The sequence below is a fragment of the Azolla caroliniana genome, unplaced genomic scaffold, assembly GCF_043228905.1.
Source record: "Azolla caroliniana isolate FFs.n. ecotype wild unplaced genomic scaffold, voAzoCaro1.0.p SCAF_8, whole genome shotgun sequence".
Lineage (NCBI taxonomy): Eukaryota > Viridiplantae > Streptophyta > Polypodiopsida > Salviniales > Salviniaceae > Azolla > Azolla caroliniana.
This window is the reverse complement of record NW_028230443.1, coordinates 3283253-3306856: the sequence shown is the minus strand read 5'-3', so window position 1 is coordinate 3306856 and position 23604 is coordinate 3283253. Positions and strand designations below refer to the sequence as shown.

At 37.6% G+C, this 23604-nt stretch overlaps 2 protein-coding genes across 2 annotated transcripts; both read right to left on the bottom strand.

Moving 5' to 3' along the window:
• Positions 1 to 2898: 2898 nt before the first annotated feature.
• Positions 2899 to 5579, bottom strand: LOC147860805 (uncharacterized). The gene is made up of 5 exons (XM_087323869.1): positions 5424 to 5579; positions 5262 to 5334; positions 4163 to 4227; positions 3724 to 3830; positions 2899 to 3430 (listed from the first exon to the last, which is right to left on the bottom strand). The coding sequence occupies exons 1-5, from the start codon at positions 5505 to 5507 to the stop codon at positions 3268 to 3270; spliced, it is 492 nt and encodes a 163-aa protein (XP_087179995.1). The 5' UTR covers positions 5508 to 5579; the 3' UTR covers positions 2899 to 3267.
• A 1132-nt stretch (positions 5580 to 6711) lies between these two features.
• Positions 6712 to 16268, bottom strand: LOC147860804 (histone-lysine N-methyltransferase TRX1-like). Its single transcript, XM_087323868.1, has 25 exons — positions 14706 to 16268; positions 14068 to 14596; positions 13240 to 13291; positions 13076 to 13150; positions 12734 to 12956; positions 11854 to 11974; positions 11590 to 11694; positions 11202 to 11500; positions 11020 to 11117; positions 10770 to 10922; positions 10497 to 10649; positions 10371 to 10418; positions 10174 to 10291; positions 9876 to 9941; positions 9729 to 9790; positions 9485 to 9541; positions 9344 to 9412; positions 8792 to 8987; positions 8372 to 8704; positions 8224 to 8285; positions 8061 to 8138; positions 7883 to 7978; positions 7700 to 7803; positions 7052 to 7365; positions 6712 to 6968 (listed from the first exon to the last, which is right to left on the bottom strand). Exons 1-24 carry the CDS (start codon positions 16234 to 16236, stop codon positions 7215 to 7217), a joined length of 4779 nt encoding a protein of 1592 aa, XP_087179994.1. The 5' UTR covers positions 16237 to 16268; the 3' UTR covers positions 6712 to 6968; positions 7052 to 7214.
• Between the last annotated feature and the right edge of the window lie 7336 nt (positions 16269 to 23604).

Genomic DNA, 23604 nt, shown 5'->3' with positions numbered 1-23604 from the left:
AAATAGATTTATGGATGCGACCACCCCATACTTCTACCCTATAGAGAAGCACCGGTATCACCAAAGTGTCGAAAAGGTATTTCATGAGGACCCAACACTTAAATTTCTCCATGATTGCATGTGTTCTCAAATGCATAATATTCTCACTTTATTGCCTCTAAGTGGTGGATCCCACATTCATTTCATCCATGATTTGAAGAAACTTCAAGGTTAAGATATTTGAAGCTTTCCAAACATTTAAGTGACGAATTATTGTGCATAGTGCATAGTTTATCTTTTTTTGGCTCTTCACAAACATAAAATTTGTTTTAGAGTATGGACACTTGCATGCAAAAAAATTCCAATCCACACATAATAAAAGCATGATGGCTACATTCCTAATGACAACGTCTTCAATGCCTTCTTCCATTACAAACTTAGTAACCATTTCTTTCAATTCATCAATTTATAGACCAAATAGAGTTGGTGAGAGTGGGAATACTTGCTTAACACCAATCATGTTATTGAAAAAATCCGAAAGTCTATCAAGCATATATGCATATATGCATACAACATATAACCTTCTCATAGACTCGGGAAATTGCAAGAATATATTCACTTAGCACCTCGAGTTCTTCCATTTGCCTCCAAAGATGCCCACAAAATACCATATCAAAAGCTTTCTTGAAGTCTACGAAGCAACAATATAAAACAGAGAAAGAGAGAGTGAGAGAAGTGACATACTCATGAACACATTTCACCAACATTACGAGAGGATAACAAGAGACTCACTAGGGAGATACAAATTGACCCTCAATCATCTCATCTTTACCACCCTCATTGTCCATTCCAATAACTTGTTATAATAGACATGGGGAGGCAACCTAGTTAGGTTATTCAACAAAAACTCGAACATCATGTCTTTAACCCATAAATTCCATAGAAGTGTATCTTAAGTATCCCATAAACATCTCACCTCCTATTTTGTGGTTCAAGGATGCATCAAAGATCCTTGAAGATGTAGTATAATAGACAAAATAAGGTAGCCTATATAGCCTCCCAATTGTGACTTATACTAAAGGCTTGCATATAACATCACAAACTATTGGAAGCTTAGTGGTGTTGGTGATTTCTTGTATTGTTTCTCTTCAAACGAGTGCTTGGATTATACTGAACTCTCTCATAACCAAGCAACCATTTAATCTCATGAATGTGATTAAGTCAAAGAGTAGGATTAAAGCTTCGTTTGAGAGTGATCGACACCTACTCTTGCTGACAAAAGGGCAAACAATAATACGTTTCTTCACACCAACCTAATCAAGTAAGAAGTAAATTTGGGAAGAACATTAAAAGATGATATAACCTCTAGAAAGCCAATTTAGACAATAAGATTTGAGCCCAAGTGGCTAAGACCAAATCGTGATATAGACCCAAGTGCATTAGCATATAATAAATTTGTGAAACTAGCAAGATATAAACCCGTGCATATGTTGCACTTAGGCCTAATGTGATCATTGTCCCCCAACTTGCAAGGGTTGATTTGAGCTATATATAAATAAAAAAGTTATGTTCCAATCATAAATCTCTAAGGTTGGTACTTTGGTGCAACAATGTTAACTAAAACACTAAAACCTTAAAACCTTAAAACCTTTCACTTGCTCAATTCTTTATAATATCCATTTCCATAGGTCATTATATGAAGAAGCTACAAAGGATTCATCAAGTAGTGAAGGAGGTGAAACTTGAGCATGAGAGAGAGACATGGAGCTGAGTTGGTGATGTCTCGTGCCAAAGATTAGATGGTCTTGTGTTCCATAGGGGATACCTCTTAGAATAATTTCTCATTATTATTATCAACAAAAGAAATGATTTTGACTTTGTCCTAACAATATTCTAGTCGTGCTTAAATGAGATGAGATAGTATATTTTGAAGATCTTTAATATTGGTTAATTCATGATGGAGACTCTCAAAAGCAAGGAAATATGCTCTCGTGTTATCAAATGATAGATTTGGTTTTTAGTGGAGAGGTTGTTGAGCATCATAATCCAAGTGGATGTGGCCTACATGCCCAACAAATTTCAAGTTCTACTTCTCCAATAATAGAGAGATGATTTGAATATCAATCACATGATACATATGCCTTAAGGCTTTTTGATGGGTGCTAATCCCACAAGGGAACACATAATATGATACTAATAATTATATAAACAATGCATGCAAGAATTCCTCAATGAACATGCAAGACATATCTTGATACAATGTATGAGAAGGAGTGAAGCAGGAGGTCGTCAATGATTCAATCTAGCTCAAAATAATGGTTGGCCACCTTCAGTTTACTCCCATGTTTCCCATTAAAATGCATAGGTAACATGTGTCGCATGCTCTTAAGAGGCAACAACAGCTCAACTCAAGCCTGAACCGAGTTGTTTAATTGTTTGACGGTTTGGTTCGGCTTCGTTTAGCTTGAGTTTCTTATCTAATTTGAGCTCGGTTTGGGATTGCTCAAGCTGAACTGAACCGGTTTAATCCAAACCAGTTAAGGCTTATTCGGTTTGGCTAAACTGGTTTTCGGATCAGATCAGTTCAAGTTTGAAAACTCCCAAACTGGTTAAGGCTTAATCGGTTTGGTTTGGACAAGGACAAACCGGTTAAGCTGAAATCAAACTGTTGCCGTTTCCTAGCATGCTCCTTTCACAAGTTTTTTGAGCATGGGAACCACAACACATGCATACACACCTCGAAGTTCCATTAAGAGAGCAGTGAAACACACAAGCAGTAGGAAGAAGCAAGAGATCACAACCTGCACCAAGAATAGTATTGGGATGCTAATTTATACTACTTGCAATGTTCCAACATGAAACTTTTATACTTAACATCCAATCTGAGATTCAAAATATGCAAAAGAAAAACAATGGAGAGAAAGAAAAGATCGGCCATGGAAACATCATAAGAAATCGCTTATTAAAAAATAATTGAAGACATCATGAATCTTGTATGCAATGTATGAAGGCAATGCTTCCACCTTGTGCTTTAGCACATACTTTCCTGTTTTCTTACTAATTGACACATCCATTACACGTGACTTTGTGAAATATATATTAGTGCCACTATAACACATATGATACACACATTCATAGAATGGAGCATGATCACCAGTTCTAAGGAAAGCTGTAATTTGTATGTAGCTCCCCTCCCATTGAGAATTGGCGTTGCTCAAATAATAGTTGTGAGATCAGCTATGTTGGATACGACCTCCAAAAATACCCCACATTAACAGCCGAAGAAGTCTAACTGGGCTTCGAAGCTTCTGGAATTTTCTCTCGATTCATAAGCTTCAATCGATTTCGTAACCCCCATAAGGCTGATGTTTTCGGTGCTAATAATTTCTGCTGTTGTCTTTCAATTCTTTTCAGTGTGCGATGTCGACCTCCACGAAAGCCTAATCCATACCTGAAGGACAATCCATGAAAATAATGCACAACAGTTTACAGAGAGGTGTGACCATTCAAATATGATAGAAATATAGAAAGTATGTGGAAAATTCCTATATCGTTGTGGTATTTTCTCATTGTTTCCTATTACATTCATGTATGAATAAGAAATTCTGCCAATTAATGAAGAAAAAAGCCCTGAACACTGACAAAACTCATGCACAGCTTACAGGATCCCTATGGGAAAGGTTATACACAACTCCACTTCTTTATTTTATGGCATATTTGTGAATGCAAAGTTCATAGTTTTACCCAATCAGAAATGTTGTGCCTGCAGTCACGGCACAAGATGTCATACTCACACCAGTATTTGTCAATTCCTTAACTTGTCTTTCCTCAAGATTATGAACATTTGTCATCTGCACAAAGTGAAGATAAGAAAGACACTTGCTCAGCTCCATACGTGAATATGAAGGGTGAGAACGAATTGATGAATGAAAAACTATATTAGCCACTAAGGAGGTTAAGATGGCCTATGCTACCCAGAAAAGTTAGGAACATACAACATGATCTTAAGTTGATGTTACATCCCTACAAAGGGAGCCTGTAAACAGGCCTATGCTATCCAAAACAAGATAACCACATGAGCGATGATTTGAATTCATGTTTCCATCCAAACAAAGCCAGATCTATAATCACATCAAAGTAGATAGACAAGAAAGAGAGAGGGGCAGGGTGCACATATATTTACCACATGTTCTATCGTGTCCAACCGTGCCTCCACCTTCTTTTGGTGCAATTGTCGTGCTGCATATCCTGTACAACTCAATACACAATTGAAATGTTAATTTTAAAGATCACATTCCATCTTCCATGACTTAGCCCTCTACTTTAAAAGCACAACGCAAAATACATTCAACATTTGTGGTCAAAGCTTCTTTAAGCCAAATAAATAGTGGAGAAGGCACCAGGTTTGTAACAAGTGACTGCCTTTGAAAGAAAAATAAGAGATCATCAATGGTTATCTTTTCCTTCGGCCTTATAGTTTCTACAAAATTTAATTGTACCCAATTCCAACTTACTCGTCAACTAACTGAAAGATCTTCCCTCGAAATACAAACTATTGACCTTCTCTACATTGTAACTCCAAGTTGGACGATGTAAATTTGAGAGACTTTCAGAAACACTATCTAAGTCAAGAAAGGTAACAATCAGCTTTCCATCACATTCAAACTTGCTTTCTCCAAATCGTAATCCATCACCTATCCATCCTTACACATTTTTCTCTCTCCATATCACAAATTACAATGTGGACGCTCAATTACAATACCAACAAGCAATTCTTGAGCATTGAGGTGTGCCTTAGAACAGCTCCAGACAAATACTGCATGAAAATGTTTCCTTTGGTATCATTGATCATATGTGACCTCCAAGCACCATGATCTATACCTACACACCGTTTTCCTGCAGCCATAATGTGGACTCCAAACTACAATTTGCAAATGCTTATTATGGAAATTCTTGAGCATCAGTATCATTTTTCATCTCTCACAGAAGACATGAAATGCTTCTTTTTGTTGGCCCTTAGGTCCTGCTTGGTTTCCAAATCGAAATAAACAAATAAATTCTGCATATTCACATATATATAGATAGATAAATAAATAAATATCAAACAATTTATTTCTACACTAATATTTGAGGTCTGCGCCATTTCAATGGGCTTATGATCTCGATGTTATGTATATGGCAGATCTATTGGATGTGCTCAAGTCACCTTGCACCAGGAACATCACAGAATTCATTGAATTTACACACTGATCCAAGAAGAAATTACTCTGAATTGTAAATACCTGTCCAAGCAGCGCCTGCAGAAGCTACAGATGCAGCAATTGTTAAGACGACTTTATGTCTCTCAAAGACGTCCTGTGAGGACGAAAAGAAGAAGAAGGGAAGAACTTTCATTCGGCATCAACAAATCAGAAAACATAAGCAAAGAGGAGAAGAAGAAGAACCTTAATGGAGATGTAGGTGTCTGAGACAGCGCTGATGCTCTGTGTGAATCTAGACTTCACCCGCTCTGCGATGGTGCGATGCATTCCCTCCGAAGGGAAGAGAGATCGGTCAATTCAACATGATCTAAGGTCTCATGGTTTAAGTCATCAGTTGTGAAGATCAATAATACATGGCAGGGGATCCCCTGCTGCGGCATCTCGATTGCATTGCTTCCATCAAATCCGTCGGGACCCAGACTCTCATCAGATCCGCTGCGTAGTATCGATGCAGTGTTGCTCGTCGTATTAAACTCATCGAGACTTCCTCGTTTTGATCCATCATTATGCCACCGAAAGGCATACACACTCGGTGACACCGATTCGACAATCATGAGGTTGTCCGTTTGGTACATCATAAGTTGCACGGCGTACGCATTAGGTTGTCGTACCAAACTCATCATCATTCGATTGCTTTAAATGTGAAGCAAAAGCCCTCAACAATTGCATAGCACTACGAGATATACATTTGTTCAACCTAATGCATGAGTGAATATCTAGTGTTGTAATTCCTAAACAATATATGAACATTGAATCCCCACTTCTTGTATCCATAACTGCTCTCGAAAAGTTTGCTGGCAGAATATGCTGTGTTAAACTTTCATGTTTTTGTATCAAGTGGGTGACCTCATGGTTAAGTGTACCATACTGTATTGAGTGCACCTATTTGTTTATGGATGGTATCTACTTCACTCCAAAGTATTTATTTTAAAAGTTCCTCTGATCCTCATTAGTTATGAATGCAGTCAATTGTTACTCCCAAAAATTCCCATGCCATCGTTTGCGATGCCCCATATACCAAGGAATGTCAGTATGAATAACCTTTGATTCAGCCGACTTTTCTTCTCCATAATTGTTGGTACAAATAGCCTAGGCTTCTGAATCAATTAAGCGCACATATATTGAATCTAGGTGAAATAGGGCTGCAACGATGCTATCCATGCCTCATCTCTGCCTTCATTCAACAACCACAACAGTTTCTACTGTCCACAAGTTTACCCCTGCTAGCACATTGATTGAAATGCCATATTTATATTATGGCCCATATATGTAAAGGAAAATTCTCCTCTCAATTTGATCCTATGAAACAATTGTGCAAATCCAATACAAAGAAAGAAATTCATATTTACATCCATTGAATGACCACAAGTTGATACACCAAATTGATACAATCCATTTATGGGAGATAAATCTTAACAACCCATTGCCAAACATTTCTTATCATGTTTGCACAAAGACATGCATAACTGTGGATATAGATGACAACTTGTGTACGGCTCGTGTTGAAGAAATCCTCCAATAAAAAACTTTACAACAAAGCAGGATGATGATCTCTCTCTGCCAACTTTGATTGCATCTTGCATATGGCATTACCGAAATTTACACAGCTTGCTTATCTATGTAAGCGGATTGCCAAAAAGATATGTATATATTTCAATGTAGCCAGCGGTAGAAGCCAACTGATAGAGTACAGACAAAATACAGCTGTTTAGACGAACCGTTTAGTTCCTGTAAATGAGACAAATGGTTAAGAATGTATTACATAATAAAATTTATATGAACTCTACAATCAAATTATTTTTCTGGACTACCTGAGCTGAAATATGATCGTGGGTACAAGCACTTAGTTCCCCTACTTTGCCATTTAGGAAAAAGGGACCAGAATGCACAAGATATCACATAGTTTTAGCATGTATATATTCCAAAACCAAATACAAGCAGATCTTACACCACTTCTGCTGAACCATTCAGCTGTTATATGCAGGTTGGGGGAATCCATGCAACGATTTCATTGCAAGGTACCCGAATCTTTCCTTGATCCTCATCAGCAGTGTCAACATTCACAAAACCTCGACATGATGGGAAACCACAAAAACATTCCAACTGTTCACCCTTCGATGTAAATCTGTTTGATGAAGAAGAGTTAAGACAAGCAACAAAGAGAATTTCTTGGCAACAAAATTTACACAGATGGATGCATATTTTACACAGATTTTATACAAAATGAACTCTACATACATAAACAATAAATGCACCATTAGCTCACATTATTTTGCATAATCAATAGGGCCAGATATAGAAGTGCACAAGAAAAAGAAAAAACAAAACTCTGCTCATATGATAACTATTCCTCATATCACGAAGCTTAACATTGCACAATAGAATAGAAATTGCATCCAGATGCAATTACAAAACACAGGATATACAAGGAAAGATAGATGAGAACATAAGATACGGACCTGTAGTCATAACTTAGCTCCTCTCCTTCTTCTATGTCTCTTTTTGCAAATATGATGATATGTTCTTCACTGTCGATTGTCACAACCCTCGAGAAACAATTTGGCTTCCAAAACACATATATATCAGGTAAGCTCTATATATTAGAAAACTTTTAGCCATGAAGACAGATGATGACAACATACTTCACAAGAATGGTTGATCAAATGTGCAATGCTCCCCCCACGTGTAGCATCGACAACATGTTCATCATCTATTCGAAACATATATGTGCCTGCACCCTGAATTAACACAGTTTTTCTTCAAGTAATAAGTTGAATAGCTTTTAGAACAGTGAAAAAGCAATATGAACCTAGATCCTACCACCAATGTGTTGTAAATATATCTTTCTCGTAAATCAGCTACTATGGGTCGAACCATTTCACCAGCATATTCTATGACCTATTAAAATGATCAAAGCAAATGGAAAGATCAGTTTATGTTAAAAAACAGTGTGTACAAAGTATTTATTTGTGTGAGGCCATACCATATCTCCTGCTCGATGGTTTTGCTTTGTGAAAACTCCCCATCCATGGATTGCTGATTTTCCTTGAAAATGGAAAATCAAAAAGTTAATCACTAGATGATTGCAGAAACTCTTTGCACAACGTTTTCTTGATGGCAAAACAACTCACCAAAAGTTAGCCTATGCTTCATTGAGGAACACATGTGATGGTACTTGTCAGCTACAGAATAAACACTCAAGGAATCCTCAGGTTCATTTTTCTTTATTCTAGGTATCACAACTTTGGGATCCCCCTCATTTAACAATGTTCTTCTTGTTTGCAACTGTCTTGCTTGAAAGGCATATTGAGAAAACTTCCGGGAAATATCTGAATCACTCTGAGCCCATCTAGAGAACCCACCTACTTTGTATGGCATTTTTTCAACATACAATCTCTTTGCAGATGCAGCTGCTCTCACCTCGGGTTCTTGGCGACCCCGCCTTGTGGCACCATTGTAGGGTTCTATCACATCCAGCAGAACACATTATAATTTAAACTTCCCACTGAAATTAATGCCTGATTTTTCTTGCCAGCGGTTCAAGTATTTACCTGTTCGAGCACAGCCAGAAATGTTTTTAGGCGGGCAATAGTCATAACCACCATCAATATCCTGTTTCATAGTAGAGATCAGTTGCTCCCTGTCTACTTTGGGTTGCCGATGCTTCCTACAATATGATAAGAGCTGAACAGGATGGTCGACTTCCTCATGATTAGCCCTGTGCTTATGAGATGGATCCTCCAAAACCTGTATGTGTATTCTCAGCTTTTTGGTAATACAATTATATTATGATAGGTTATGTCAATAAAGGTTGAAACCCACAAAATAGAGACATAATACAATCAAGAGGTCATGAGCCACGTTATCCTATAAAAGTAGAGATGATAGCTATGCTCTTCGGTATGCTGCTAAGCATAACAAGACTATAAAGATTTGACATATAGATGCATATGAGACCAATCACTCTGTACAAGAATATCAAGAAGGGGCCATCAAATTGGATAGCACAATTGTTATAACGACTGCAGACTCAAAACTCAACATAAAGATTGATTAAGTGCCATATAATAATATTTGAACTAGCACTGAGATGTTATTTATACCTCAAGAACAAAGCCAGATGACCTGGCACAAAGCACATGAAATGCAGCATAGCAAGTTGGCTCAGAACACTGCAAATGATATTAAAGAGATGAGAATAAGGAAACCATTAATAATTGAAAAAAGAAGCATTCGAAACTGACCTGTATACAGACTCCATAAGGTACCTTGCAAATATTGCATGTCAGTTTCCACCTTTCCTGAAGAGTAGACACAGACAGACAAAGGAAGATGAGAAAATATAAATGCAAATGCAGCAACCAAAATCTGATTGAAGTTATAATCAATCCCTTCTATTGCTCCAACTTACTGCATACAAACCCATGATCATGCAACACAAATCAATATCTAATAGTAGCACATAACGTTACTAAATACACATTTTACCTTATTGATTGATTTTAGCCCATCAATGGGTTCCATTTGTTTAACATCCACAAAACATGTCTCTGAAGTTTAAGAAGAAAACCCAAATGAGCAGGATGCTGAGTAGCAAAAAAAAATAAAAAAAATCTCAGATGAAGATCGATATACCTGGAATCCACATGGCACAAGTAAGGTGTGCCCAACGGCCATCAGTTGTCCTCTTCATGGCTCCTCCTGTCACAGTCAAGTACCTTAGCGCAATTACATACCATAGGATTACTATAGTCTTAAAACTTGATTTGGCTATATTATTGTGGAAAACAGGACTACGCATAAAGGGCTGGCAAGCATAAACCTAGAGTTTGATGCATCCAATGATAGGAAGTATTTGCACATGTTCAAATTGCATGTGAATCTGGCAGGAATTAAACCATAATGTAGCAAAACAATTCCCTACTTTACAAACCTTGGACCGGACAAAGACAACATAGAGGACTCTTTGCTGGAGCTCCTGGACGACAAAGTTGGCACAACCATAAATGCCCATTTGGTGGTTCAGATTCCCCATAACAGTGCATATGAACCTGTAAATTTTCACTCTATTATTGAACAATATCTTGATAAGAGTATATACAAATTCTTAAAAACAGAATAATAAATCACCAGAATCCGGCATTTATCACACTGCAAGAAGAGGTTATTCGTGTATTCCTGAAACATACCAAAAATGTATGATAAAACAACCTATGCTGGAGGAAACCGTTGACTTGGTATGTGAAGAAGCTTTACCTCGTCAAGACCACAAACCCCGCACCTATCAGCATGCTTCCAATCTACTTCGATAGGTTTATAACCTGCTGGCATTAGTTGTTCCAAGTAATCTGTGGGCTTTTTGTCAAACCATCCAGTGAATTTGAAGCATGCTCTTGCATAAGGCAATGCCTGCATTATCACAGGAGAATAATCACCACATGCTCAAGACATCTTGAAATGGCTATTGATGATGTGCTTCATCAACCAAACTATCTGGTTCATTAAAAAGAACAATAGCAAGATAAATGCCTGAATGAGTTTTGATATCTGTGGATTGGTAAACCCAAACATAAATTCTCCTGGATGTCGTTTCCTGTCAGGATGCAATCCCAATCTTTCCCTGATTTTGTCTAGTTTTTGATATATGATTCTCCAGCAACTAGATGGAGTGGATCCTTCCACCTGCAATCCAAATTTATAAAAATATCAGAGCAGAGGTCAGAAATAGAAGACATTGGCTAGATTTATTTCTAAAATAATAATAATCACAAGTCATTACCAGCTCATTATCATCGAAAGTTATAAAGAACAGTGGCCTTGTCCTGTCATTAGGATCCTTGGTTACCTCCATTTCATAGTTGGCTAGTTTGCCCGGGTCTGCATACAATAGTTCCTTATCCAATTCTAAGAAAGAGGCAATAAGATATACTCGCATGGAATTTTATGAGATCTAAAACTCACCCTTAATTGAAGGAAACCTACGAACAGCAGTATAGCCTTCAGTCCAGATCTGATTCTCGGTGTGGAAATTTTCCGAGTCTCTCACAATTTTCCCCAAGTTCAAAACCTTAAGATCTCCCAAGTCAATCGGAAATGTAACAAGGTTATGAACACCTTTTTTTACTTTATAGCTCTGCTCATCACCAATGAAGTTCTCATCTTCTTCACTTGTTTCATCCTGTTTCTCATTTTGAATAGAGTTATTCACTTCCTCTTGCAACGATGACATCATATCTGGAAGTTTACCCTCCTTCATGTACCTGGTAGAACAAAATGCATCATTAATGAGACTCATATGTCATAAAAACAGAAGTGAGTTATGTTTCCCTTAGTTCACTCAAAATCTTACCTTTCTGATTCCTTGAGTGCTTGGTCAAAAGCCACTTTCTTACATTTTGAATATAGCTTGCGTAATAAGCCTTCCGAAAAAGAAATAGCATTCTTGGAGCTTATTCTTCAAGTCATGCAACAGTGATTACTAATGCAATTAGTATTTTAATTGTGCTTCAACAATGAAATATAACATTCATAAGGATATCAATATACAACACTCGGAGCATCTTAATTAATATGAAATTAGCAAAAGAAGTTCTTCCTAGATGATGCATCTCACCTCGCATAATCATAACTGCCAAAGAATTGTAATGGAAGACTGCATTCTCGGATAGGCGGATCCAATCCACATGCATTTGCATGTTCCTCGTCCATCACAAAGGCAGGCCACATAGGATGACCTACCTTAACAGAAAATCCATATGCAAATCAGAAATTATTTGAAAATGCTTTTCAGGGATCTCCCAAGCATCTACATCACAATAAAGCAGCCCATAATTCGACATATATGCCTGAATCCACTTCTACATGACATAGGAACTAAATTGATTTTATGCTTGTACCTCTGGAAACCTTCGAGGCCCCTACATTTTCTAGATATACAAGCCTTTCTTTTAAACTATACTTGCAATTAATGTCTATATGTGTGGACGTACGTGTGTGTATGTATGTGTGCATGCGTATGTACATAGGTCTGATTCTCTCTCAAGTCTTATTGATCTATTGGATCCTATGATTGATTGATTATCATGAGTTTGAAGCAAAATCCACATCCTAGATATAAAAGCAGAACTATTCATGTGCAGGAAACAATCGGATTTGGCTCAGAAGAACATGAACCATTCTTTTACTCGATTTTGTGAACTAGCAGTGGATATAGTCACTTCTATACATCTTAACACAGCGCCCACCTAGTACCTATACATATTCAGAAGGCAAGGTAAAGAAAAAACGGGAGTGCAAAAATCACAAAAAAGAAGGTTAACATGTATACATAGATGAGATATTCTGAAAGAAGATGAATGAAGAAGAAATGGCAGAAATGTTGAATAGGTAACTTACATGAGCACTATTTCCAATAAGGTTAAATATGACACGTGCTCTCCAACCCTATTTAAAATTGATGAGAAACAAGAGACAACGAATCAAATTGGTAATACCTTTAATTTTTGCCCATACAATTTCACCATGCCCAAATTCTTCTTGATAATCCTCAAATACAGTTGCCAATGCAGTCATTTCCTGGTACTCCCGGTTCTTACTTTCCTCTGTCTCACCACTAGACAGCAAATTTCTCCCTGCCATTTCCTCTTCAGTCAGATGAAGTCTCACCAGCTCTTTTGCGAGAATGAGTTCTTCGTGCTCCCCATCCTCATAATCAACCTGCACATGCACTTATATTAGCAGCATTTCTTATGTCATAACTTCTTTCGGAAAAAAATTTACTCCAAAAATAAATAGAGAATACAAGAATTAAAGTAAACAAGTAAAATGAATCGTACGCGATGCCTTCCGGTCTCTGCATCATATTTACTAATGACACCTGTATACCAATCCTTGTCATCTGGCCAATATACCTGCATTAATAATGAATAAAATTTGAATGTACAGTGCAACCAACAATCAAAGTACATCACAACAAAAGCCAAAATAATGAGAGCTGAACCTTGCATTTACAACCAATCAACACAGTTGGCTCTGCAGAAACAGTATTTACACTGCACAAAACAACAAGAGTTAAACATGGCATAAGCACGTCTGTAGAGAGACGAGAATAAAGTAGATCTGAAAGTAGTGAGACATAAAATATCTTTTTTGTTATTACCACTACTATATATCTAGCACATGTGGCAGTGTTCTGATAGTCAACATTCTAGGTTCAGTAAAATTTTCCAAGATCTCTAAGTGTGAATCTTAATTACAGAAAGAATACTTCCAGATGCCAGAAAGGATTTATATCCTATTTCCTCATGCAGTAATCCATGTGTGCAAGATCCTAGAAAGAATATATATACAATTTATAATTATTATAATAATAATATTTTAAAGAAGAGACGAGACAGTAAGCATCAGAAGGGATGGAAAACAATGGCCATTGTTTTTTTACTACGCTAATCATACTGGACCAGATATTCTGCACTGCTGTTGATACACTATAGGCTGCTCAAAATGCTTGTAACACGACTGAGAGATGGCAGACAAGGACCAAGCAACATTTTGTCTTTTCCTTGCATTTGGCTGCTTACAGAAATTCTATTGAGGCTTCTCTCAGGAATCTGTGCTGAAAAACTTTAAGGTAAAACCTACTTTAACAAAATAAAAGTAGACAAACGAAACTTGAACCCTGTGTCAGACTAGCCTTGTCAGTCTGGAAGTTTAAAATGATCTCTTGATTTATCTTTCAACTTTACGATGTACAAAGTTTTACACATGTATGTCTCAAAACTGAATATAAAAATGTATGAGATTGTAGGCAGTTAAAATGGAAACATACTTCCTCCACTTAGGTTGACCTTCTTTATATGATATCTTTGCATCATGGGTAGAAACAGAGTCGAGCCGAGGACGCTTTCGAGAGATACAATGATCCTCTTTCTGCAGCTTCCTCTTATTTCTCTTTGGAAAAGAAGGATCAACTCCATCTCCACTCTTCTCGTTTATAAGGCACCCATGTGTGATCAGATTCATAAGCTCTCTAGACCACCTTGAGGAGTTTTTTGTTGACCCACTAGTTTTTTTGGTCTCTGATTTCAATGGGAAATTCAGTTTATTCTCATCTGCACAAGCATCTTTCATGTTTTCATCCGTATTAGTGTCTTCAAATGCAGTTGAAGAAAATATCTGATTTCTACTTTCAAATGTAGTTAATGTACTAGGACTCTCCACTCCCTGTATCCGTGCCTGCTTGCACCGCCTCTTGTAGAAATGTTCTATTTCTCCAACAGGATACCTTTCATGATCTTCAATAGATCCATTTCCAACACAACGGATATCACAGTGACGTGATAGTAAATGATTATTACCTGGAGAGTAATGGGAAACCCTATGGTCTTCATTATATTCATTTTAACATAAAGATATCACAATAATATAATAACTTATGATGATTATCTAAGAGAGCAAAGAAACTACCTTCATTGGAGTCTTTTGGTGGTGAGCTCAATGGTCTGGAACATTCTGTAGGGGCATCCTCATGTGTGTCATATACAAGAACTGTTTGCTGGTTTACATTCATATCAGATTTTGCATCAGCACGAGTTGCTCTCTTACAATGATGCAGAGGGTAACTTTGATTCGTTCTGCCTTCTGCTTCTTCTTCAATACTTCGAGCCGAAAGCTTAGAGTTCTCAGTTTCCAATAGGAACCCAGTGACATTATCCTCTTTCTGAGTGAAAAGGCCTTTTTGATTTCTTACTCCTTCAAGAGTTTGAGATGAAACCTCAGAATTCCCTGATATCTGAGCTAAAGAATCTCTTTGATTGCTTACCACTTCGCATTTCTTATCTGGAATTCGAATCAAAACTTCAGAATTCCCTTCTTTGGATAGAACACCATTAACATTCTTCTCTTTCTCAGCTGAAAAACCTCTTTGATTTATGGCTTCAACTCCTTCCTCTCCAATTCGTGCTGAAACTTCAGAATTCTCTGCTTTGGATAGGAACTTATCAAAACTCTTAGGTTCATGCGAAAAAGCGCCTCTTTGATTGTTTATTCCTCCTTGAACTACAGACTGAGCCAAAACCTCAAAACTCCCTGATCCTGAGAAGAACCCATCAACATTCTTCTTTTTCGCTCTATGCTTTATGGTTTCTTCTCCTTCTTTGTCCCTAGTCCGAGTTGAAACCTCAGAATTTCCCTCCGCGTCCTTCTCTTTCTGAGTTGAAAAGTCTCGTTGATTACTTATTTCTTCCCCCTCTTCTTCTTCTTCTTCCTGAGTTCGAGTTCGAGTTCGAGTTCGAGCCAAAACCTCTGAATTCTCTGCGTCTGATAGGAGCTGCCTATCCATGGCCATTCCTTTCTGGGGCAAAGAGAGATCGATTGACGAAGAATCGAGGCTTACCTCTATCTGCTGATCTTCAGCGGATCCACCATGGATATCTTTGTCTCTCGCACTTCTGGGCATTTCCTTGATCTTCTTCTTCATCACCATCGTATCCTTCTTATTGGTATACTTGTTTTTCTTCTGAGCCTGAAGAAACCTACCTCTACCTCGGATCTCTGTCAGATCTTTCTTCCGTCTCTGCGAACACCTTTTGGTGGCGTTATTTCGACATTCTACCCGAGAAGCTCCCGCCAGAGAACTAGCATAGTCGTCTTCTCCTCCTCCTACTCCTCCTCCTCCTCTGTTTGATCCTTCGTCGTCGTCGTCGTCTTCTCCCTGCGCTTCCTCTTCTATCTGAGCTGAGGAGAGAAGGGGTTGAGAAGCGGGTATGCGATGGCGGGAACAGAAGCGGGGTGAAGCCGGGGGAGGGGGGGGGCTAGTAGTATACAGCTGAGAAACAGGGACATACTTCATGCTAGAGAGAAGAGGAGGAGGAGGAGGAGAGGGAAGGAGCAGCGATGGCGGTGGGAGAAGAACAGAAGCTTCCTTTGAAGAAGAAGAAGAAGAAGAAGAAAGCAGAGGTAGAGGCAGAGCACTTTCAGTTCGGGGTTTTGTGTTCATTTCCTGCAGCTTTTCTCTTCTTCTTTCAGGTAATATATTTCTTCTTCTGCTCCATCTCTTCCTATCATTTCTCTCTGTTTTTCCCCTGCCTCTTCTTCCATACACTGTATGTACATATACAGTATAGTATGTATGTACATACATATATGTCTATGTTCTTTTTTCTTGGCTATGTCCCTCTTACCTCCTCCCCTGCTCTCTCTCGGCTGATCGATTTTCTCGGCCATCTTCCTTCCGGAAATGAATGAATGGCTCCTCCCCTCATCGATCCGAGAGTTTGTTATCGGACCACGTCTCTCTCTTACCCCGATCTCGACTTCGGATCACATGCCCGCATCACCAATGATGACTCCGCATCGCGCTTCGGATGGCAATTGACACTCTAACATCGTCCCCATTGCAATATCATGACAATCACACAAACTCCACTTGTCTGGATATCTAATCTATCGTGCCGCACAATTCAGCTCGACTCAACCATAGGTATCGTATCGATATCTATATGTATGTATGTATGTATGTATGTATGTATGTATGTATGTATGTATGTATGTATGTGTGTGTGTATGTATGTATGTGTGTGTGTATGTATGTATGTATATCACTAAGGATAAGGTCACATGTCACGATAGCATTATGAAGACACCACACATGCCAATCAAGTTAAGCAATGTCATGAGTGTGGGAACTCGTGTAATGAATATGCTCCCAAATCACATGATGGAAAGTGACCTCCTGGGCGTCGACATCCCAAAATGATTGCAAGGAAGGAAGAACTTCTGCAAGTAAAGAGCCTTGCGATTGGCGAGTGTATTATTCGCAAGGGTAAAGAAGAAAAGCGTTCTGTTTCTTAGTTATGGGCCCCATATCTAAGACAATGAAACAAGCCAAAGTAGAAGCATTAAAGATGCATCAACATGTTCCATCGTGCAAAGACTGATAACTCTTGTAAACAAAATCTAAGTAGCTTACATGAAGGTCCAAATGTAGTTACCAAACTCGACCATGTGAACTATGTCTCTATCCTTTATCTCCTTTTCTCTCTCATGCACTCCAGAGTGTGATAGGGTAGCTCAATACCTCATTACATCAGTTAGAATTTGACATAACGTAGATGCGCACACAAAGATACAGAAGCACAGATCTGCCAATTGTGCTATTGGAGGGTGTGTGGAGTCAAATTGAAATAACACTATGTTTGCCATTTTGTTGTTTTTAAATGAAACAAATGGGAGATACGACTACTTTTGAAAGATCTCCAACATGGGTACAAACTAGGGTCAGCACTCTTGTTTGCCATTGTGCTGTTTTTTTAGTAAGCCATGCTTTCGCTAACCCATACACCTCGATTCAAATCTCGGTATGTGTTCTCTTTACTAGATATCATTATACGTTGTAAGGGTCCAATGGATGACCTTTTGGTCTTTATGAGACAACATTGCTTATTGACCTACAACTGTACGAACTCTCTATTGCTATATTTTTCATTCCTATCAGCCAAAGGACTGTATACTTACTACATTATGCACTTTTATTCAACTGTTAAAATATGATCAACAATTTAGTGGGAATATAGTATAAGTAGAGTGAGAGGATCGCAAGGGGGATTCTAGAGTATGGTAGACTAATGTACAATACTCTAAAAGACCCATTATCATCCGTGCGGTTTTTTCAATGGGGTTTCCATGGAGTCTTCTTTGGAGTGCCCAATCAAAGTAACTAGGGTTAAAAACTAAACTGGGCAAAAAACAACACTCAAATATTGATGCCAAGGGAGATACATATAGGAAGCTATACATCACCACGAGATGAATCTTATGCTCATCCAAAACCACCTAAGAATTAGAATTAGAATTAGAATTTTTATCATCCATAAAGAGGACAATTTTGACCTATGGGACCAAAGTATGCATGTTTTCTTGATATGTGTCTCCTTCCTAAAAAGGGGTATTCGTACATTGAAGAACAAAGCCTCTATGCGTGAATAAAGCATACACATATTAGCTCAACCTTCTAGGTGGTGTCTTAAGTATGACACTTAGAGTTATCACTCCCTCTTAGTATGCTACCATATCTTGAACGAATTGTACTATATGCCGAGCATGTGAAGAGCAAGTGACATTCATCCTCTACCGTGCCTTCATTGCATACTTTACAAGCCTTCAAATTCGTTACATTTTGATACCATGGTGCAACTTCAATACCTAACTTGTGAGATCTAGTGCGAAGTAGTGTAAGGGCTCTACGAGCATTACAACTCATATTGGTAATGAGATAAGGTTTGATACGATCAATAGGCATTCTTGCTTTATATTGAGACCGACATTCAAGGTTGACATTTGCAATGTAGTATTCTAGCTTTGTCCTCTTAGCATCTTCCCACTTCATCCTTAATGATTCCACCAGCCTTTCCTCAATAATTAAATACTACATAGTATCACTTGAAAGCTCTAAAAGATCATCCACACACCCATCTTCTAAACCATTTTCTTATGTCAACAGCCCAACCGGATGAGAGAATTTTACTTTTATGATTCTTTTGTAGCTTACATCCAACCTTCCAAGCAATATGTGGTAATCAAATGATTCAACGTATTCTTGACCTTTGTAATGTATCTATATACTCTTTGAAGTGCCAATATTTCTATGGGCCGGACACCTGTTTCCAAGAGCATAACCTGGTAAGAGGTAGTGCATTTAACTCCTAATTGCCTCCTTAAAAACATCTTTTGAATTTTCTCAATCTCATGCCTCTTTAAATGATGGGTCAAGTGAGATGCTCCCTGAATAGCTGATGGACACTATTTCTACCTGAGATTAAACAAACGAAAAACTGAAATGTCTAAAATGATCGTTTCAAAAATGATATGTTAGCAATCACGCTATAACTTCTTTGTATAGAAAACCGACACCTACAAATCCTAGCCAATTAAGGAGATTAATATTCGTTGGAAGCTTGGTTTTTGACATATATTTGTGGAAGATGTCACATATAGTATGTATCATCAATGGCTATATATTTAAGCTGCTATTTCAATAGGCTTGCCAACTAACTTTTTGATCCATGGGGGAAATGCTCTGATGATTCAGGAAAGTTGGATAACATGCATGAATGTGGGATTTTGAGAAAGGCAAATACGATGGATCTGCAAGATTTCCCCTAATTCACATATGTTCGTCCTACCCAAAAAATGAAACTAGACAAAAGGGGGGAAAGACACCCTTTAACGTGGGATTGTTTCAGCTCGTGCCCAATTAAGAGATGGTATGAAGGTGGCTGAATAGATACATATATATACAGATGGGAATGCATGAAATACATTGGCTGCACAAGGTATGCCTTGATTGCCTTGATTACACAGTCAGTTTTTTGACGAATCAGAAAAAAAAAACAGCTCTCATTCTTTGTCTTTTTTGTTTCTCAAATGCTTTAGTTTCTGATCTTTGTAATAGCTTATTTGCATCTAGTACTTTGGATAGCTTCTCAACATTAACATTTCACATGAGCATAGCACCTTCTATGGAAGAGGTAAATATTGTGAAATCATATAGAGACAGCTCTTCAAGAAGAAATCGCCTACCTAGCCCTGGTTAGCATTGTATGCATAATTGATGTCCTTATAATTCATGCCTCTCACACTAACCTCAGTTAAATACAAGGTGGGTTCCTATGTTGCTGCACCTAAGTAAATAGCCTGATGCCACAATCTATGAGAATGCCAACTTGAACATCAGAGAATAGTTAGGAATTTTGACTATCCAAGATCCAAAATTCTCACAAAACAAGGATTACCTTGGGGAATTGCTGAACATAGGATATCATTAATATAGCATTATTTCTTTTGCATTTTTGTCTAGACCCAGATGAAATGAGGCTTTATGTGGTTCATTAAAAGCAGAGGAATTTGTAATCACTCGTTTGACACTACATCTAATCGAAGATGCTCAATCTTGACAACAGCCGACCCATAATTTGCATTGTATATCCTTTCCATATCGTGTAGTGTACTAAATGCAACTAGCTGTTTGATGACCACGTGTTCACAAATAAAAATTTGCCTACAATACCAAAAGGAACGTGCTATTTGCTCTTTAGACGTATTTCTTCATTCTCAATGGGGATGCAACATTGTTTTCTATGCAACCATCACATGATCTGATAATCTAATTAGTTACTAGTTACTAAAGTTTTTAAATGATGAGACTTTAATTTAGCTGAAAAATACACTTACAAGATGGTGTATTTATAATGCTTTTTCAATCTGGTACATGGTTCACCAAAGCCCATCGATTCAAAAAATGCAACCCGCCCAATGAGATGCTGTCATTCCAAGTCCTCCTTTCACCTAAATAGCATCATGAATCCTCAACTTTAGTACAAGTACCATGATAGGTTTAAGATTGTTTTTTAACGATAACAGAGCACCTAAACTCCTACACAACCCAAATTTCCTTTTGGAAGTGCAAAACATCGATGAAATTATTTCAACTATATTTTCTTTGGGCATGTATCATTCTCTCTTTAGTATGGTTTTTGGAATTTTTTCAATTAGTATATAGCAAACTCTCTTTTTATTTCACGGAGCCATACATTTACATTTATATTTATCACCTTTTTTCTATGGAAATGTTCTGATTATCCACAATTGAAATGCCATGCGTATGTATCTAACTATTTATGTTTGCTTCACATAATCAAATTTTATTATGTTTACCACCACCCTTCCATGCTTTTTACTCATTAAATCTGAATTGTTTTTCAAACATTAAAGGGAAAGTCAGGAAAAAGGTTACAATTTACAGAATGAAACCCAAGTTTTGCAACATTAGACACATTCACGCATATAGATAAGCCTCAATCTTCTTATATATGGATATTAAATAAGCATCTGGCTAGGTAACATCTTTGAGGTCTCTGAGATAAAACAAGGTGAAAATTTGTCTAGATTCCAGTAACGTTAAATTTCAGATCTAATGGAATCAAAATGTTTCACTGGATAATGATAACAAGTACAAAAAACTCAGCTGGGAAACTCAGGAATAAGATTGAAATTTCACAATTCAAAGTGCATCCTCTCTCATTTAATTTTTTGATCCAAATGGAGGTTGGGCTACATGGAGAATACAGGTCCTTTTGGTGGTTTATGATCATGATTACCAAAATAAACTTTACGCTACATCACTTTCCAATTCATTATTTAGTATATATTGAGATATTCAATATCTGTCCATAGAATGTGTAAGGTTGGTGCATTATATACCAATGGCTTTGGGCTAGAAATACAGGGCTCAAAATCCATGTTTCAAAGCTACATATTGGCTTCATATATAGATGGTGGAGATGTCAAAAACCATTCTTCAAAGTTGCATATCAGCTTCAAAATCTTTGCTAATAAAGCTTCATCTATCAAAACTTTCTAGCTTTTCTTTCTGGCTATATGTCAACATCAATTGTTCATTCTGTATTTGTGTTTTCTTGCACCCTTTCACGCTAGTTGTTTTCGAAAACTTGAATCACTCCAAGTTCTGAGATAGAGTCTATGAAGGAGAACATCAAGTTATAGCTGTTCTGAGTTGGCTCTCTTATTCTTGCTCAAGCTTACCTTCACATTATGAAATTCAAAAACTTGAATATATTCAAGTTTTGAGATAGAGTCTATAGAGGAGAATATAAAACCTTGAATCAATTCAAGCTCTGAGATAGAGTCTATAGAGGTAATATTAAAAACATTAATCAATTCAAGTTCTATAGAGTCTATATAAAAAACTTGAATCAATTGATGTTCTGAGATAGCGTCTACAGAGGAGAATATCAAGTTGTAGCTGTTTTCAGTTGGCCCTCTTATTCTTGCTCAAGTTTACCTTCACATTATGAAATTCTTTTAGCTCAAGAGGTTTGTTTTGCATACCGAACCCAATTTCAACATTTCCCACTTCCTCCTTTTTCTTACCGAGAGTTTTCTTGTGTTTCTCCCTTCTCATTATCCTTTACTACATCAATATTGCCTGATTTTTTTCTGTATTGAGGATGGCTCATAATATATTACCTAGGTGTGTTGAGAGTACATGGATAAGCCCTAGGATGCCACTCGGAATCAATTGCCTCAAACCAACTCTCTCCAAATAAGGGCCAAAATCTTGGGAACATGATAATGGTTCCAGATTGGACAAAATGACGTCAACTTCCTCTAAGAGGAAAGAAATGCATCCTTAACTGAACTAAAGTCCTGATGGGGCATGATAATAAAACTGATTCTTAAGAGCATCCTGACGAAACAGGCGCAACACTACCAAAACCTTTGGTTGTAAGAGATTATTTTTCATTCAATTTACCATATCATGACAATTTGACAAAGTGCAACATATGCTACAGCAAAGTGACCATTTGGTGTGCCGTGACAGATGCGGAAATCATGACTGGTTCATTGTTTATGCACATGCCACCAAGACTCACAAATGGTAATTCCTTGATGTCAGATCCATTCTTTTCCAATACAAAAAAATCTATGATTTTCATCCATGTGAGATTGTGGTACATAGCTTGCAAGAGTAGAAAGTGTCTTGTACCAATATGTTTATCCTCTTCCCAAAACAGGAAAACCACCCCATCAACTTAGGCGTGAATACATGATTCCAAGCCACCCAAGTCATGAAATGTATATCCTATTTTCTTCCAAAGAACTCAAGGATACAACGGAATGCGATCATTGAATTGGGCCACTTTTGAGATCATGGAGATTATATGTATGTAAAACTGTTATATAGACCATGCCAAGATTTCAATGCATGAATTTATCTGTTATTTTTCCAAAATATCCACTTAATGAGCTATGATGCATACATGCCAAACCATCATAGCTTTCTTGAAAATATTCCTTCCGGGAATAAAAGAACATAAATGAATCATCTCAACATAAAGGCGAAACCAACCAACTGACCATCACTAGCCAGTTAATGCTCCATCATTGTCTCACTGATCAAGATAAGCAGATAGAAAAAGTAACTCCTCCATTAAGCATGATGTGAGATGAAAGGCACAACCCCATAATGAAAATAGGGTGAGACATTCTCTGACCAAAGCCTATATTTGTCATGAGGCTAACTGCAAAGGACCATTTGAGATGGGCATAGGTCTTCTAAGTGGTGTGCCCCAATTTATATGTGGAAGCAGAGGGTGTAAAAGTTGGATGCCCTCCAATTGCTTCCAGATAAATATGTCATGACGTGGTAAACTGTATTTCCTTCTGAGAAGATGTGCTATCATCCTCAACTAAGACTGAAAGGAATCTTGGGCATCTCATGAGAAGACACCAAAACCTTACTTTATAGGGATTTATTGACATCCTTTTTTGCTAATAGGATGCCACT

Bases quoted from the DNA above. Each gene is read 5' to 3' on its own strand.
- LOC147860805 (XM_087323869.1), bottom strand. From the start codon at position 5,507: ATGCATCGCACCATCGCAGAGCGGGTGAAGTCTAGATTCACACAGAGC. The intron at 5,335-5,423 runs GTTCTTCTTCTT...TCGTCCTCACAG, and splicing joins ACACCTACATCTCCATTAAG to GACGTCTTTGAGAGACATAA. The intron at 4,228-5,261 runs GTATTTACAATT...TGAGTTGTACAG, and splicing joins TGCAGGCGCTGCTTGGACAG to GATATGCAGCACGACAATTG.
- LOC147860804 (XM_087323868.1), bottom strand. From the start codon at position 16,236: ATGAACACAAAACCCCGAACTGAAAGTGCTCTGCCTCTACCTCTGCTT. The intron at 8,988-9,343 runs GTATAAATAACA...ATACACATACAG, and splicing joins CATCTGGCTTTGTTCTTGAG to GTTTTGGAGGATCCATCTCA. The intron at 8,139-8,223 runs GTATGGCCTCAC...TCATTTTAATAG, and splicing joins ACCATCGAGCAGGAGATATG to GTCATAGAATATGCTGGTGA.